At 34.8% G+C, this 17,820-nt stretch overlaps 1 protein-coding gene across 1 annotated transcript in view; it reads right to left on the bottom strand.

Moving 5' to 3' along the window:
• The window catches only part of LOC106882548 (low-density lipoprotein receptor-related protein 4), a 461,294-nt gene that overhangs the window by 52,956 nt on the left and 390,518 nt on the right, over positions 1–17,820 (bottom strand). Inside the window, exons 10-13 of the mRNA XM_052968692.1 lie at positions 15,273–15,398; positions 11,485–11,610; positions 7,569–7,799; positions 6,057–6,213 (exon numbers count right to left, since the gene is read on the bottom strand). Of these exons, the coding sequence (XP_052824652.1) occupies positions 6,057–6,213; positions 7,569–7,799; positions 11,485–11,610; positions 15,273–15,398 (640 nt within the window). The remainder of the gene's footprint in view (positions 1–6,056; positions 6,214–7,568; positions 7,800–11,484; positions 11,611–15,272; positions 15,399–17,820) is intronic.

The raw sequence follows: 17,820 nt of genomic DNA, 5'->3' as shown, positions 1-17,820 counted from the left end.
ATTATATATAGATCGACAAACATGATATATTGTAATATATTATATGTGCATAATATATATATGTGTGTGTATGTGTGTCTGTCTGTCTGTGCACGCATGCATGTGTACACGCCCTACTCCAGCACCCACTCACACACGACAGACTGAATATCGATGTTGGGCACATTTTCGTGTAAAAGAAAAGTTACCTCCCTTCGTTATTGATCAGATTGTACTTTGAAAAAATATGCACATTCTTATATGTATGCGTATGTGTATACATGTCTAACTATCAATAGATGTGTGTGTGTGTGTGTGTGTGTGTGTGTGTGTGTAACAACAATGCTTTGCACAAGATGTTTACTTCCAAATGTCAATTTGGCAGACGTGTGTTATTGAATAGAATTTTCAAATAGTTAACAGCATGACATTTTTCTTCACTAATCTTCTTTTGCTGCCAGCTAAAATACCTTTGTAGAAATATTTATTGATTTCATTTTGTGTTTTTTTTTTAAAATTTTTGTTTGTTTTCTTTGGTATATTTTCTCAACTGTGAGTTATCTGAGCGATTCTTTCAAAATTCACATGAGAAGTGAAGTGTTTAATTTAAATTCTTACATGGGGGGAAACAAACTAGTTACTATTAATATTGATTTTTCTGCTTCACATCTCTATATCACTCTATCTATTTATGCATTTATCTCTTTATCTATCTATCTACCAGTCTATCTATCTACCTGCCCCCTCTCTCAATCAACCAATGTATGTATATCTCTCTCTATCTCTCTATCTATTTATCTGTCTATCTACTTATCTCTATCTGTCTTGCTATCACTATCTATCTATCTATCTATCTATCTATCTATCTGTCTATCTGTATTTCTCTCTCAACCAATGTTTGTAGTTATCTCTCTTTCTCTCTCTCTCTCCCTCTATTTATCTATCTATGTATTTATTTATCTACCTACTTATCTATCTGTATATCTGTCGATATACTTATCTCTCTCTATCTGTCTTGCTCTATCTCCATTTTCATTCATGTTTGAAAATAAGTTTTCAATTATTATCATCATCACCATTGTCATCATCCTCACTAACACAAAATAAAATATAATCCAACTCTCTCTTCAATTTGCAGCAGTAATCACAACAACAGCAACAACAACAAAAATATTCTCGAATCAATAGTTTAGTGTTTGAAGTGTTAAGCTAGGATTTTTCTAAACTTTTCTTTGCTGCTATTTATTTATTTATTATTATTATTGTTGTTATGGTTATTGTTGCTGTTGTTATTATTATTATTGTTATTATTATTTTGTTTCTAATATCTTCAAAAAAGATTTTCTTGGTTATTTTCATTTTCATTCTTCATTTATTTCAATAAGCAAAAGTGGTTCATTGCTCTCAGGGTGCCGTGTTTCGCACGTTGATATCTTAGGATTTTTTCCTGTTTAAATACTTCCACTTGTTTGCATCTAAAATGCTATCTCGCAACAATGTAAAAGAAAAAAGAAAAAATACTATCTACACCTCAAAATCTTTGCCAAACACTTTTAGAATAAAATCTAATTAATTGTCCTTTATACACACAGACATATATGTAGCTAGATAGATAAACAGATGTAGATGTATGTGTATGTGAGTATATGCATGCATGTATGTGTGTGTGTGTGTGTGTGTGTGTGTGTGTGTGTATGTGAGTGTATATAGACATATTTTTAATGAGTAGAAGTTAGAAAGTAACTCAAGTGTTGAGAGCAACGTGTATGACAGACTAGAAATAATATGTATGTATGTATGTATGTATGTATGTATGTATGTATAAACTGCAAAATTTAGTATAATTTTAATTTCATGTTACACGTTTATATATATTTGTATTTATCTATCTATCAATACACACACACACACACATTTTGAGCTTTACTTATCCTGTTTCTATGGCCAAACCTATATGTATATACACATATACAAGAATGTGTATGTGTATGTGTGTATATGCATTTCTATGTATATGTATACATATATTTTTATATATACACACACACACACACACATATATATATATGCATATATTTATGGAAATTTAGATTTATGAACAAAAGAGAAAAAAAAGTACTAAACATCTGTAGTCGACTGTATTCATGTATTCAAAATTGAGGCTTCCCTTTTTTAAGAAATAATGCAGTGAAGCATACAACAGCAATGAATAGAAGTCTTAGCTTTGAATATCTACATGCACACACACACATGTGTGTGTATTGTAAGTGCATGCATGCATACAAACTCACACACACAAGTTGTAAAAGTGACTAAAAAAAAATCATGTGACAATGAGGAGGTGAAAACTGCAGAAATGTGATTTAGCCCTTAAAATGTGGATATCATCAATGAGGGCTAGTTTATTACATTGCTCCCAGTATACAACTGGTACTTATTTCATTGACCTCGAAAGGGTGAAAAGCAAAGTTGACCTCAGACTGTAAGGACGGACAAAATGCTGCTAAGCATTTTGCCGAATGTGCTTATAATTCTGCCAGCTTGCTGCTTAATAATAATAATAACAAGAACTGAGAGAGTGCAAACCCTGCCAAGGCAACACCAACGTTCTCTCAACGATTATCCAGAGATGAGTTTTAAAATGAGAATATCTGAAATAATCTCACAAACGAGAATACTAAAAATGAACCCGACCGCTCTCAAAAATTAAGTAAAAAAAAACAGGAAACATAATCCAGAATCCTTGTCAGGTACCGGATCGATCCCCAAATCTAATCAGTTCATGCCAGTCATGAGGCCAAATATCCCTGAAAGTTTCATCCAAATCCATCCAGCAGTTCTCATCTTGTCCACAGACAAACTAATAAACAAACAAACACAACTGCAAACAATACCTCCGCCTTTGCTAAGGCGGAGGTAATAATAATCATAATAATAATTCTTTCTACTACAGTGATACCTCGCCATATTGTGGTTTATTATTTAAGCTTACATCAGTTCCTCCATGGTGTTGTTTTGCATTTATAATAAAAATTACAAAAATAATTTAAAAAATATACAGTACTGTTTCTACTTCGTGGATTTTGGAACGTAACACCCGCGATAGTTGAGGGATTACTATATAGGCAAAAGGCCTGAGATTTGGGGAGAAGGGACTAGTCAATTACATCGACCCAGTGTTTCACTGGTACTTAATTTATCAACCCAAAAAGGATAAAAAGCAAAGCCGACCTCTGTGGAATTTGAACTCAGAATGTAATGATGGACAAAATACTGCTAAGCATTTCTCCAGAGTGCTAACAATTCTGCCAGCTTGCTGCCTTTATGATAATTATAATAAATATTATTGTTATTATTATTTATTATTATTATATTATAACATTTTTTTAATGAGCACTCATGTGTACACATGCTTCTCTTTTTTCTTTTTTACAATTTATACAGGGCTTCTTGATAACATATTATCATCAATGATTCAAGAACATCATATCTGTTATCTACTTCAGATGTCTGGGTGGAGCCTGGTGGATAATATGTAAATGCAAAAGTTATTAAGAAAGAAAAATAATAATAATGTCAATATTACAATTTCTATGCATTTTTATACACCCAGTGTGACTATTGCAATGCAACCATTTCCAGAATCTACACCATGCTGTTGTGATCATAAGAAGCTTTAGATTTATTAAATGTAATAAACTTTTGGAAAGTATAATAATGAAAACTAGAATTATTGAACTGAAAGCAAAAAAAAACTAATCAATAATATATGGCATGGCAGTTTTATATTCTGAAAAAATCTGTCTCTTTTGCAGTCTACTATGTCCTGTTTTACTTCCCATTTGAAGCCCAAGATGCTAAACTGAATTTCTGAACAGATTGAGCTTGCATCGTTTTAGGGGGCACTCCGTCGCTTACGACGTCGAGGGTTCCAGTTGATCCGATCAATGGAACAGCCTGCTCGTGAAATTAACGTGCAAGTGGCTGAGCACTCCACATACACGTGTACCCTTAACGTAGTTCTTGGGGATATTCAGCGTGACACAGTGTGACAAGGCTGGCCCTTTGAATTACAGGCACAACAGAAACAAGAAGTAAGAGTGAGAGAAAGTTGTGGTAGAAGGGTACAGCAGGGTTTGCCACCATCCCCTGCCGGAGCCTCGTGGAGTTTTAGGTGTTTTCGCTCAATAAACACTCACAACGCCCGGTCTGGGAATCGAAACCACGATCCTATGACCGCGAGTCCGCTACCCTAACCACTGGGCCATTGCGCCTCCACTGAGCTTGCATCAGAATGGACATATACTGCAGTAGACAAAGTTGATGTTGTTTAGTCCTAAGTCAACCTTGACAGAACAAACATACGATCAAAAGTATTCTAACCAAGACATTCCCATTCTCATCTTTTGATATGTAGTGTATCAAGGGTTATATTGTCCAATGATACATTCTTTATTCAGGGCAGTGTGGTTATGGTTTAAGGAAGATCTTGCACCTATTTCTAGCAGGCTAAATGACCATATGTTGCCCTCTCTCTGGCTACCAATTTACATTAGAAATTGACACAATGTACAAAGAGTATGTATCAAGATCAAGTACAGGGGATTAATTTGACTAACCTCTTCCCACACATACATCAAATTTGTGGTCTTGTGCCTATGTTACAAAGAGGCAAGCAGGCAGAGCAAAATGCTTAGTGGCATTTCTTCAATCTTTGCATTCTGAGTTCAAATTCTGCTCTGATGACTTTGCCTTTCATCCTCCCGAGGATGATAAAATAAATACCAATCAAGTACTGGGACTTATGTGATCGACTTACCCACTTCTCCAAACTTTCTGGCCTTGTGCCAAAACTTGAAATCATTATTTATTATTATTATTATTATTATTATTATTAATTATTATTATTATTAATTATTTTTATTATTATTATTATTATTATTATTATTATTATTATTATTATTATTATTATTATTCAGTTGGTGAGCTGGCAGAGTCATTAGCATGCTGGACAAAATGCTTAGCTGTATTTTGATTGCCTTTACATTATAAGTTCAAATGCTAGTAAGGATGACATAACTAATCTGGAAACTTTTTGATACCACCATGTAGAAATATATACAGTAATCCCTCGACTATCGTGGGTGTTACATACCCCTCCCCCCACACGATAGGTGAAAATCTGTGAAGTAGAAACAGTACTGTACATTTTTGTAATTTGTATATATTTATTTTATAATAAATGCAAAACAACATTATGGAGGAATCGACGTAAGCTTAAATAATAAATCGTGATAGGAGAACTGCAATATGGTGTGGGATTCATCATCATCATCGTTTAACATCCGCTTTCCATACTAGCATGGGTTGGACGATTTGACTGAGGACTGGTGAAACCGGATGGCAACACCAGGCTCCAATCTAATTTGGCAGAGTTTCTACAGCTGGATGCCCTTCCGAACGCCAACCACTCAGAGTGTAGTGGGTGCTTTTACGTGTCACCTGCACGAAAACGGCCATGCTCAAAATGGTGTCTTTTATGTGCCACCCGCACAAGAGCCAGTCCAGGGGCCCTGGCAACGATCTCACTTGGCTTGCCGGGTCTTCTCACGCACAGCACATTTCCAAAGGTCTCGGTCAGTAGTCATCGCCTCGGTGAGGCCCAATGTTCGAAGGTCTTGCCTCACCACCTCAGCCCAGGTCTTCCTGGGCCTACCTCTTCCACGGGTTCCCTCAACCTTTAGGGAGTGGCACTTTTTCACACAGCTATCCTCATTCATTCTCACCACATGTCCATATATATATATTTATCTGTGTTTGTGTGTGTGTGTTTACATCCCCATAACTTAGTGGTTCAGCACTGAGGTTGATTCATGACAAAAATTCTTCAAGGCAGTATGTCAGCATAGCCACTGTCTAAATGACTGAAATAAGTAAAAGATAACTGTAGGACAGTAGTCCAGCATAATAACACTACAACCATTTTTAATCAAAAAATTTTTTTTAAATAAGCACAAACAAAGCAAAAACAGTCATATATGAAAATGAAATTTTAAAAAAATTGTAAGATGTGTTACCCTTTCCCAGGATGGGCCACTATACCACGAGGTTTGTCAACTCCTTTCCATACGATAACTTTTCGATTACTACCATCTAATTGAGCCACTTCAATTCTAGAAGTACCAGAATCAGCCCAGAACAGTTTGTTATGGATCCAGTCTACAGCCAATCCACCTGAAAAAGATTTTATTCCTCATTATTTTCAAGTAAAAAAAAAAATCAATTATTTACTTATACAAGTCAGAAAATTAAAGTGAATAGTCAAAAATATCAGAGCAGTAATGACAAGAGAGATAGATCTCTGCATCTATATTTTAAAATTATTTAAATTAAAAATTTTGATCAAAATTTTGTGCTAAATTATGTTCTAATCTCCAACAAAGTTATTTTACTAAAATCTTCATTATTTTAAAAATTAATTGAAATGAAGATAGTGTATTTCAATAGAAATATAGACCAACTGACTTACTTCAGTACAGTTTCTGCTTACCCAATTTCCCTCAGAAGGATTTGGTCTACCACTGAAGGCTTTGGTAAAAAAAATACTTTGTCAAGGTACCACACAGAAGGACTGAGCCTTAAATTGCATGATGTAAGCTTCGCAGACCTGTGTTTCTTTACTAATTTAGCGTTTTAAGCCCAAATAATATTTGGGTGTGAAATTTGGCCTGTCTATTTGGCATAGCTGATTCAATGCAATGCTTATTGACATCATATATTTGTCGATGGGTTCTTTTGGTGCCATGAAAGTTTTGTTTTTATCATAGTTGATAGCTAGTTTGTAATTATAACTACTAAATTATTTGACTGCTAAACTGTTGATCTTTCTGCTTCACTTTATGTATCATATGATGGTTGGTGAAATTTTGACAAAACAGAAAAAAAATTTTCTTCTCCAACGGATTTTCTGTACATCTTAAACCAAAGTAGGACTGACAGTAATTAAAATTTTGGTGTTGTGAGCAGAAAAGTGAGAGTGAGAGAGAGAGAAAGTGAGGAGGAACATTATGATGTATTAAATGATACTGATTTCTCCAAATCTCTCTTTCTCTCCCTCCCTCTCTCTTTATGTGTGTAAGCACATTTTTCTCTATGAGGAGAGGGAAAGTGTTTCTGTTAAGCATGTTCAATTAATAAATCATACTCTTACTCTCTCTCTCCCCTTCATTCCCTCTTACTCTCTCTGTCTATATGTGTATATTTCTATGTGTGTGTGTTTGTCTGCCCCCAGGGCCTAGAACTACTGTTGCTTAGATAGGTTCAATGTCCAGTCAGCCATACCAAATTGCTAACATCAAAACATCCACTCCCAGTTGTCTCATTCTGACAATATTTACAGCAAGATTTGGGTTTTCGTTCCATATGTTATATATAGTGCACAATTTACCTCAACACCCTACGGTACATTAAAATACTACTAATAATGAAAAGGAGAAGAACAAAAACAATGATAAGGGTGAAAGAAGGAAAATATTTTATTATGGTAACAATAAATAAATATAAATAAAATTAAAAAGTTTAAGACTTGCCTGTATTCTTTAGACCATATTGGACAATATCTTGGATATCAGAGCCATTCATGTAAGCTCGTTTAATGACATCAAGTGTGACGTCTGACCAAAAGAGCAACCCCATATCATAGTGGAAGTCAATGGCTATAGCATTGTCCAGGTTATTTAGAATGTATGTAAATTCGGCTTTGTCAGGATTTCCTTTCCGGATGTCAATTCGATTAGCAAATATCAAACTCACTTCTCCACCTACAGTAGAAAAATACCAAAGTTATTCTTCAGTCATATGACTAACATCAACCATGTACACAATTTCATTTGATGTGGAAATGGAGTAGAGGGTCATATTCTGAAAGAATCCACCTTTATCATTATTCAATATTGGTTTGCTTTGCTTTGTTTCCCCTATGTTGTTGTTTACCCCCAGGTCATCCCTGAACAAAGAAACCTATGATTAAATTATTCATTCCAAGCATGATTATTCTGTCTCTTCTTAGGGGTATCCAAGACTATGTCATTCCATTTAACTACTATTTCTAGAAAATCAAGCAAGTACATAATGTCTTCCTCATTCAGTTTTATTTTCTTTTATGAGATGTTGAATTTTTACAGTCAAAGTACATAATGTCTTCCTCATTGGGCTTTATTTTTCTTCTTTTATGAGATATTGAATTTTTATAGTCAAAGGCAGCAGTTAATATTCATTCCAGTATCATTTACTGAACAGAACACTACCATAATAAACGATGACATGCTAGCTAGGCAGGATGTAAGGATATGTCATTTTTAATATCACACTTTACTTTTGAATATAAAGATGATGTGAAATCAATAAACCAGTCATGGGTATACTGCAGCCCATGAGATGTTCTGAATGTCATGGCAAATAAAAAAAAAAAAAACCTTCAATTTCTTTTTTAGCAGTGAGTTCATCTGATGATAAGCCATGTTTCATGCAACCCACTTCTTGTAGAAGGTTGCCCATGCTGTGATAAGCTAATGAATCATGAGGGTACTATGATCTAAGATTTCATGCATGATATGTAATTTAGCCCTTTAGCATTCACATCATTCTGTCCAATGTGTTGGTACTCTGTCGCTTACGACGTCGAGGGTTCCAGTTGATCCGATCAACGGAACAGCCTGCTCGTGAAATTAACGTGCAAATGGCTGAGCACTCCACAGACACGTGTACCCTTAACGTAGTTCTCGGAGAGATTCAGCGTGACAAGGCTGACCCTTTGAATTACAGGCACAACAGAAACAGGAAGTAAGAGTGAGAGAAAGTTGTGGTGAAATAATACAGCAGGGTTCGCCACCATCCGCTGCCGGAGCCTCGTGGAGCGTTAGGTGTTTTCGCTCAATAAACACTCACAACGCCCGATCTGGGAATCGAAACCGCGATCCTATGACCGCGAGTCTGCTGCCCTAACCACTGGGCCATTGCACCTCCACTCTGTCCAATGTAATGCTTATTTATTTGCATTGTTTTGAATTACCCATGCATTATCTCGTAGCTTTTAGATTTCAATGATGTGGTTATTTTTAGAATGATATTATAGGATAGGTGTGAGAGGCTGGATATGGCCAGTTCCAACATAAAACTAGCAGAATATTTGGGCAGGATATGGTCAGTTTAAATGATAAAGTTTCAGACCAAATAAATACTGAAGTTGTAGAGGCACATGGTTTAGTGGTTAGGGAATTGTACTCATGATCATAAGATTGTAGTTTTGATTCCTGTGTTGTGTCCTTGAGCAAAACACTGCATTTCACATTATGCCAGGTCACTCAGATGGAAAAAATGAGTAATTCTGCAAGTAAATGGTATCCTGTCCAAGGAGGGATATATGTATCAGAGAAACTGTGAAACCAGCCCTATGCTCTTTATGGATTAATGAGGGCTGACTGAATACTGAAGTTCCTGAGGAAAGACCCTAACAACAAATGCATGACAGTTATGACAATGGGCTTCTGAATGAAGGAGAGAGTGCAGAAAACCCATGAACACCTAGGAAAGAACTGTTGAAAAAGAGAAGCAGGGAAATGGATTGGGAATGTGGAACCAGTTGCAAACCATGGCAATTGACAGAGTAGCAAAAGAAAGAGAGAGGGGGAGGAAGGAAGGAGAAAGAGAGAGGGAGGCAGAGAGGGGGTGGGGAGAGAGAGGAAGACTTACATGCTACCAGGCATGAAATAGGAAGAAGAAATACTGAGGTCTTTATTCCTTTCCAAGCTATAGTGTCGTGAAGAGTTGAACTCAGGACATTAAGCTTGACATTCTCATTAATCAGCATTGATCATAAAAACCACAGAACCTATAAATAATGGGGCCATTTGAAAGTTAAGCATCTCTTCTTTTTTACCTTTGTAATCAGCACAGGACAGGCAGTATCAATGCCCCTTTATATGTGTTGCAATCATTTAGACAATATCTAAATGCTTGCAACACACTAAACTCTGATAAAAAGTACAATAGGATGAGACGGTTAGGCAATAGTTAGGTCTAATACCCACAAACTGGGAATGTAAAGAGTAATAAGAAATACTGTGAAGTATCTCATCTAATCCACAAACTATCCATCATCCTGGAAACTGGCATTTAATTGACCCCAAGAGGATGAAAGGCAAAGTTGACTTCAGTGGAATTTGACCTCAAAGAACCAAAAGAAATACTGCAAGGTATTTTGTCCTTCACTCTTAAGATTTCCACCACAAGAACAGCACAATATTTGTTTGTAGTAGAAATGAATATAAAACTTAAAACCTTCTGTTTTGTGTGTATGATATACTTATCGGCCCTACTGCAACAGTCCATATATCATTAACAGATGTGTTAATATTGATTGAAAATTTTGGCACAAGGCCAGCAATTTTGGGGTTGGGATAAATTGATTAAATCGACCCCAGTATTGTACTGGTGTTTATTTTATCGATCCAGAAAGGATGAAAGGCAGAGTCGACATCGGCAGAATTTGAACTTAGAAATAAAAACAGATGAAATGCTGCTAAGCATTTTCCTTGGCATGCTAACCATGTTAAAAAAAAATAATAAGCAGCACAACTGAGAAAGTAACAATAATGAATAGGAAATGGAAAATTTCAACAGAAAGTTAGTCTTTTACTGGTTTCAGTCATTGGATTGCAGCCAAGCTGAAACACCACCTACAAAGGGCAAGTGATGTTTTGGTACAGCCATTCTGGTGCTGCTGATTTGATGATGACTTATTTGACATCAGACGTTTAAATATTTCTCTTGTTCTTTCCTCCCCCACCTCTCTCACATTTTGTGTATGAGCGTATTTCTCTTTATGTGTATGAGGAGAGGGAAAGTGTTTACATTGATCATGTTCAATTAATGAATTGCAATGTCTCTATCTATCCATCTATCTATCTATCTATCTATCTATCTCCATCAATATATGTATATTTCTGCATGTGCATGCATGTGTATCTGAGCCTTTTTCCTTCAATGCTGAAAAGTACATCCACCAAAACAGGTTCAATGTCTAGCTAGCCATGACAAATTGCCAACATCCAAACAACAGCAATCAATAGCCATGCTCCACCTTCAGAGTACTTTCACTGAACTCTCTTACATGGTTAAATTTCATCCAAATTTATAACAATTTTTTACATTTAAGTACAATGAAGTAGTTACATCAATTAACACTGGTAAACACATATGCATACACACAAAGATTTCTGTGCAATTTCTCATTTCTACATAACAAATTTTACCCTAAGGCCTTGCTAACCTTGAGTCTATGCAAGATTCTGTACTGTAAAATTGAAGCTGGAACTATGTGGTTATGTGATGAACTTTTTAATTAGACAATTCTATTTGTATGTGATTTTGGACACTGATCACTGGACATTGATAAAATCAGAAATAACTATGGTTTCTGACTTGATGCATTATTTAATTGTTTACCTGTTGCTTTACAACCTCTTCCATCAGGTTTCAAAATGTAACCAGCAGCGCAACTGCATTTATAAGAACCAGGAATATTTGTGCAAATCTGACTGCAAGCGCCAACCATTTCACATTCATTGAAATCTTAAAAAAAAAAATATATATATATATAAATAAAAATGAAATAAATAACTAAATGAAAAACAAAGCAAAAAACATATACATCAGTTCAGGGATAAAGTATGAAGTTAAAGTAGAAATATTAAAGGATATCTTAAGAAGGAGTTAATCTTCTGAAGCTTAACTCTAGCTTTCAAATTATTTTGTCAAATGTAATGCTTATTGATTCATGTTGTTTTGAATTAACCATGCATGATCTTGCAGCTTTCAAATTTTAGTGATGTGCTTGCTTATTTTTAGAATGACATTGTAGGGTAGGTGTGAGAAGCTGGACCTAGTCAGTTTGCATGTGAAGCAGGTAGAATACTTTGAGCTGGATTTAATTGGTTTAAATGCCAAAGGGTTAAAATGTAATATGTTGAAAGTTTACTTTATAGCCATTTCATTCCACAAACATTCTATTCATTAATCAAGTATCGAATTAATAGTCCACAGCTAGCCACCTACACTTTTCTCTGCAAAATAGGGGTAGTTTATCCTGTTCAGGCTATATTATTAGCATTATTCTGCGATTGAGAATTTAAAATCACTTCTTTAACTTTCTTAAAAAGACATCTCAATGCTTCTAAAAGCAAACTTTGTTTGTTTATTTACGTTTGTCGTGATTTGAATTTAGTAACGATAAATATTTTTTTCTTGTTTAACCTCAAATACCCTATAGCCTTCAACAGAATTCCTGTTAAAACTGAGGATAAACAATTAAAAAATATACCTTTTTTTTTCCTTTACTTCACAAATGAAACCTAATTCGTATACTAAATTAGGCTCCAATTAATAAAGAAATTGCAAATTCTGGTAATATTTGTATGTGTCGGTGAATGATGGTGAAATTAAAGATATTTGCAATGTCTTCTGACTGCTGAATAAGCCTAGTTATTGGTAATTAAACAAATCTCCTATCTTCCATTAGTGATTTATATGGGCTAGTAAATCACTACTGGAAGTAAAGACACAAACTGAACAAATCAAAAGTAATTTAGTTACCAACCAGCAGCCATTAGGTAGTCTATAAACCACAGTGGAATAAAATGTTAAGTCAGGCTTAGCACTGTCCAAATCTTACCAGAATTTGTGGTGTGATGGTGGTGGTGGAGGATGGATATGATGATGATGATGTTGATGATGATGACAACAGAGATGATGATGATAACAGAGACGATGATGATGGTTATCTTATCTTGACAGCAATCATGAGAATAATGATGATAACAACAATTATGATGATGATAATGGAAGTGATGATGATGATGATGATGATGATGGCAGTGGTCCTGATCCAATAAAATTTGGTCATTTTAGTAATATAATCACTAGACAACACAATTATCCAATATTTTAGTTGCTACCTCATCAGCAGTTTATACAAGAAGTTATAAAGTGTGTGAGCAGATGGCACACTGTAATAAATTATGAACTTCAAACACCAATAGATTTACAAATATAGTAGACAACAAATATAATTATTATAGAATATTTAATATAAACTAACTTCTTTGTTACCTTCCATCAAAATTCCATGATAATTTACGATGCAAACCCCAACTTAATAAAGACAAAATTATTCTAATAAATTCTTCATTTTCAAAATTAATTAAAACAAAGGCAGTTTATTTGAACAGAAAATATAATAAATGGTTAAGTTGAGTAATATCCCATAATCTACTGAGTCAGGAAAGCATGATGGAAATATTGGATGTAGGGTCAAAAGATTCTTAAATTTGGAAAAGATTCCCTGGAAGTTTTTCCCCCCTCTAAACTATAAAAGGCCAAATGTTTTTTTTGTTTTTTTTTAGAGATTTATGCTTTTCCCAAAGGCATTAATTAGTAGTAAAACTGAAGCGAAATAGTTCCAAACAGAAATCAAAAACAGTGTTCATTGTCAAAACATACTGATTCATAACTATTGTATGTATTCATATATATATATATATATATATATATATAATATTAAGGGTGTTACTACATGTAAATGCCTCATTTATATGTATGTATGTACACATATATATATATACAGATACACGTACATATATAAGTGTGTTATTTCTTTACTACCCACAAGGGGCTACACACAGAGGGGACAAACAAGGACAGACAAACGGATTAAGTCGATTATACCGACCCCAGTGTGTAACTGGTACTTATTTAATCGACCCTGAAAGGATGAAAGGCAAAGTCGATCTCGGCGGAATTTGAACTCACAACGTAGCAGCAGACGAAATACTGCTAAGCATTTCGCCCGGCGTGCTAATGTTTCTGCCAGCTCACACGCCTTATATAAGTGTGTGTGTGTGTGTGTGTGCATATATACAGTAGAACCTCGGCTTTTGAACAACTTTGATCATGAATAAATTTTACTTTATCTCCTTCTTTCTCATATTCATTTAATACAATAGTACCTTGGTTTGTGAACACCTCTGATCATGAATAAATTGTGCTTTATATATAAATTACATATACACATATACGTATGTATATATATATATATATATATATATATATATATATATATATATATATATATATATATATATATACACACATATATACATATATTACAGATACACACACACACATATTAGATACACACACATATATATTACAGATACACACACATACATATATTAAAGATACACATATACATATATATCACAGATACATATACATGTATATATATATATATATACACACACACATATATATATAGTCACAATGAGGATATTTAAACCCCTTATAGGGATATCTATCCAAGATACACTGGTTTAATATATTATATTTTGAAGAGATATTTCTTCAATGAATATATTATATAAAATATCGTAAAATATCAAACATTATTATCGAGTTAGAAAACAGAGAGATCTAATGGATACAAATTAATTTATTAATTAATCAACATATTCACCTACAATTGTTTCATTTCACAAACAAAATTAGAATTGCAAAACATATATAAATATATAATTTTGCATTTCAAATACCTTTTATGGAAAATCATCAGAGTGTACAAAGAACAACAAGGATTACATTAGGATATATATAACAGATAAGAAAGTAAATTTTAAACATAGTGTAGCTGTGAAAATAGCAAAGAAAGATTGGGTATTCACTCTTAGAAGATAGAGAAAAGTTGCCAGCAGGTATCTATGGGGCTCCCTGTAGTCGCCTACAGGCAACTTTTTCCATCTTCTAGAGGTAAATATTCAATCTTTCTCTAATATTTTCACAACTATACTGTGTTCAAAACTTACTTTCTTGTCTGTAAATACCAACACATTCGGTGCTTCCAAAGTTTGCTTATATACATATGTGTGTATGTGTGTGAGAGTGAGTGAGTATAGGGAACCAATCTTAAAACATAGATCAAACCCTACAAAATTTGAAAATAAGAAATTCAACAAAAATCCTTAAAATTCAACAAAATCCTTAAAGAAATAAATGTTCAGTGTTACTAAAATCAGATATATAGGTATTTAGAATTAAAATAAATTATTTGCTAATTTCATTAGTATTAAATTATTTATAAATTTCACACTAAAAGAAATAAATAAACAGAGAAAAAAACAAATGAATAGAAAAAATTGTGCTTGCGTAGCACTGGAAAGGTAGATCTGAATTCTTTTATGTACCTTCACATGTTTTACCATCTCTCTGTAATATATAACCAAAGTTGCAGCTACAACGAGCTCCTCTTGATGTTTGTAGACACAAGTGACTACAACCTCCTTTATTTTCACGGCAGCTAGGAGGTAAATCTGTAAATATAGATGTAAATAATTTTTATTTGCAGAGGAAAAAAAAAAATTATATGTACATATAAGCCACACCCCCTTGATTTTTACCCCAGTGCTCAACAAATACTTATTTTATCAACCCCAGAAGGATGAAAGACAAAGTAAACTTTGGCAGAATTTGAACTCAGAATGAAAGACAGATTCGAACTCAGAGTGAAGGACAAATGCCACTAAGCATTTCGTCTAGCATGCTAATGATTCTACCAACTCACCACCTTAATAATGATAATAATAATGGTTTCAAATTTTGGCACAAGGCCAGCAAGTTCGGGAGAGGTGGTGAGTCAATTATATCGATCCCCAGTGTTTAACTGGTACTTATTTCATCAACTCCGAAAGGATGAAAGGTAAAGTTGACCTTGGTGGAATTTGAACTCAGAACATAAAGATGGATGAAATGCTGTTAAGTATTTTGCCTGACATGCTAATGATTCTGCCAAACTAATAATAATAATGAGAAGAAGACATTGAAAAAAGTTGAGAAATATTAGGATCTAGCCAGAGAGACGAAGAGATTGTAGACAGGATTAGTAGTGGTAGTTGCCACAACAGTAGCTGAAAGGCGTTTGTCCATTGTGTATGTCTCATTCTTTTTCTGTTGCACATGCACTATTATTTCATAACATTACATTCGTCCAATAGTCAAAAGATCCTTTCTGTTATTTATTTATTTATTTGTATTTGTATAGCTGAAAGGTATTCATCTGTTGTATGTGTATAATTCTAGCTTTCTGGTTTTTGTTTCCATTTCTGTTTTCGTTCTTGCATACATTCATTTGCTTTTCCCAGAGGCTTCCTTCATGCTTTTAGCTCAAGTCTCTGGCACTTGCTGGATTCGAGTGGTCTCAGTGATAAAAAAGGTACAACACTGCAAGGACTTTGTGGACACTGACTGAAGAGGAAATTGACTGTGAATGATCTGTGTATCTTGTTTTTGTTCTGTTATTGCCTATTTTTCCACATGCTGTGCTTTGTTGGATTTCTGTTTGTTGTATTCTTTCTATCCTACCTGTGATTTATCCATGCAGTGTACTGTTGTTTACTTTGTTAAAATATACATACATACATATATATATATATATATATGTCCTTTATGGTCATGCCTCCACTTTCTCTCTCAGCTGAAAGGTCTTTACCTTGCAGGTGCCGGTGCCACATAAAATGCACTTGTGTTAGTGTCACATCAATGCACCCATGCCGGTGACATGTAAAAGTCACCCACTACACTCTGTAAAGTGGTTGGCATTAAGAAGGACATTCAACAGAAGAAACCATGTTAAAACAGGCAATTAGAGCCTGGGCAGCTCTCCAGCTCCAGTCAAACTGTCCAACCCATAACAGCATGGAAAATGAACATTAAACAACAATGATGATGATGATGATGATAAATACACACAAACGCACACATATAGGCACATATGTGGTTGAGAAGCTTATAGCTCAGGAATGTTTGGGAAAGGTGCAAAATGTAAACATTTACAGACTCATATGCCCACACAGTTATATAAGTACACATGTGTTTATGTTGTGTTAATGTAAATTCCTAATGTCATCACACCCATTCATATCGTAACTGAAAGAAAATGGAAGTAAATAAACTTTTTTAAGATAGGTGCAGGGTGTGGTTGTGTGGTAAGAAGCTTGCTTCCCAACCACATAGTTTTGGGTTCAGTCCCACTGCATGGCACCTTGGGCAAGTGTCTTCAACTATAACCTCAGGCCAAGCGAAGCCTTGTGAGCAGATTTGGTAGGTGTAAACTGGAAGAAGCCTGTTCCATATATGTGTGTGTGTGCATGCGTGCGTGTGTGTGTGTGTGTCTTCTTGTCTGACTTTGTCCCCCACCATTGCTTGACACCCAGTGTTGTTGTGTTTATGTCCCTGTAACTTAGTGGTTTGGCAAAATGAACTGATAGAATAAGTGCCAGGCTTAAGAAATGAATTTATATAAGTACTGGGGGTGATTCATTCAGTGTGTCTTTGTCTTTCAACCACCACTTGACACCTGGTGTTTCTTTATTAATGTACCCATAGCTTAGCAGTTCAACAAAATAGACTGATAGAATAAGTACCAGACTTTAAAAAACAAGCACCGGACCGATTTGTTTAACTAAAACCCTTCGAGATGGTGCTTCAGCACAGTGGCAGTCTAATGACTAAAGCAAATGTTTGTTGTTGGCACTCCGTTGCTTACGATGTCGAGGGTTCCAGTTGATCCGATCAATCGAACAGCCTGCTCGTGAAATTAACATGCAAGTGGCTGAACACTCCACAGACACGTGTACCCTTAACGTAGTTCTCGGGGATATTCAGCGTGACACAATGTGACAACGCAGACCCTTTGAATTACAGGCACAACAGAAACAGGAAGTAAGAGTGAGAGAA

The sequence above is a fragment of the Octopus bimaculoides genome, chromosome 6, assembly GCF_001194135.2.
Source record: "Octopus bimaculoides isolate UCB-OBI-ISO-001 chromosome 6, ASM119413v2, whole genome shotgun sequence".
In the NCBI taxonomy this organism is placed as follows: domain Eukaryota; kingdom Metazoa; phylum Mollusca; class Cephalopoda; order Octopoda; family Octopodidae; genus Octopus; species Octopus bimaculoides.
Note: the sequence above shows the minus strand (reverse complement) of the source record. Positions and strands in the feature narration are given on the sequence as shown.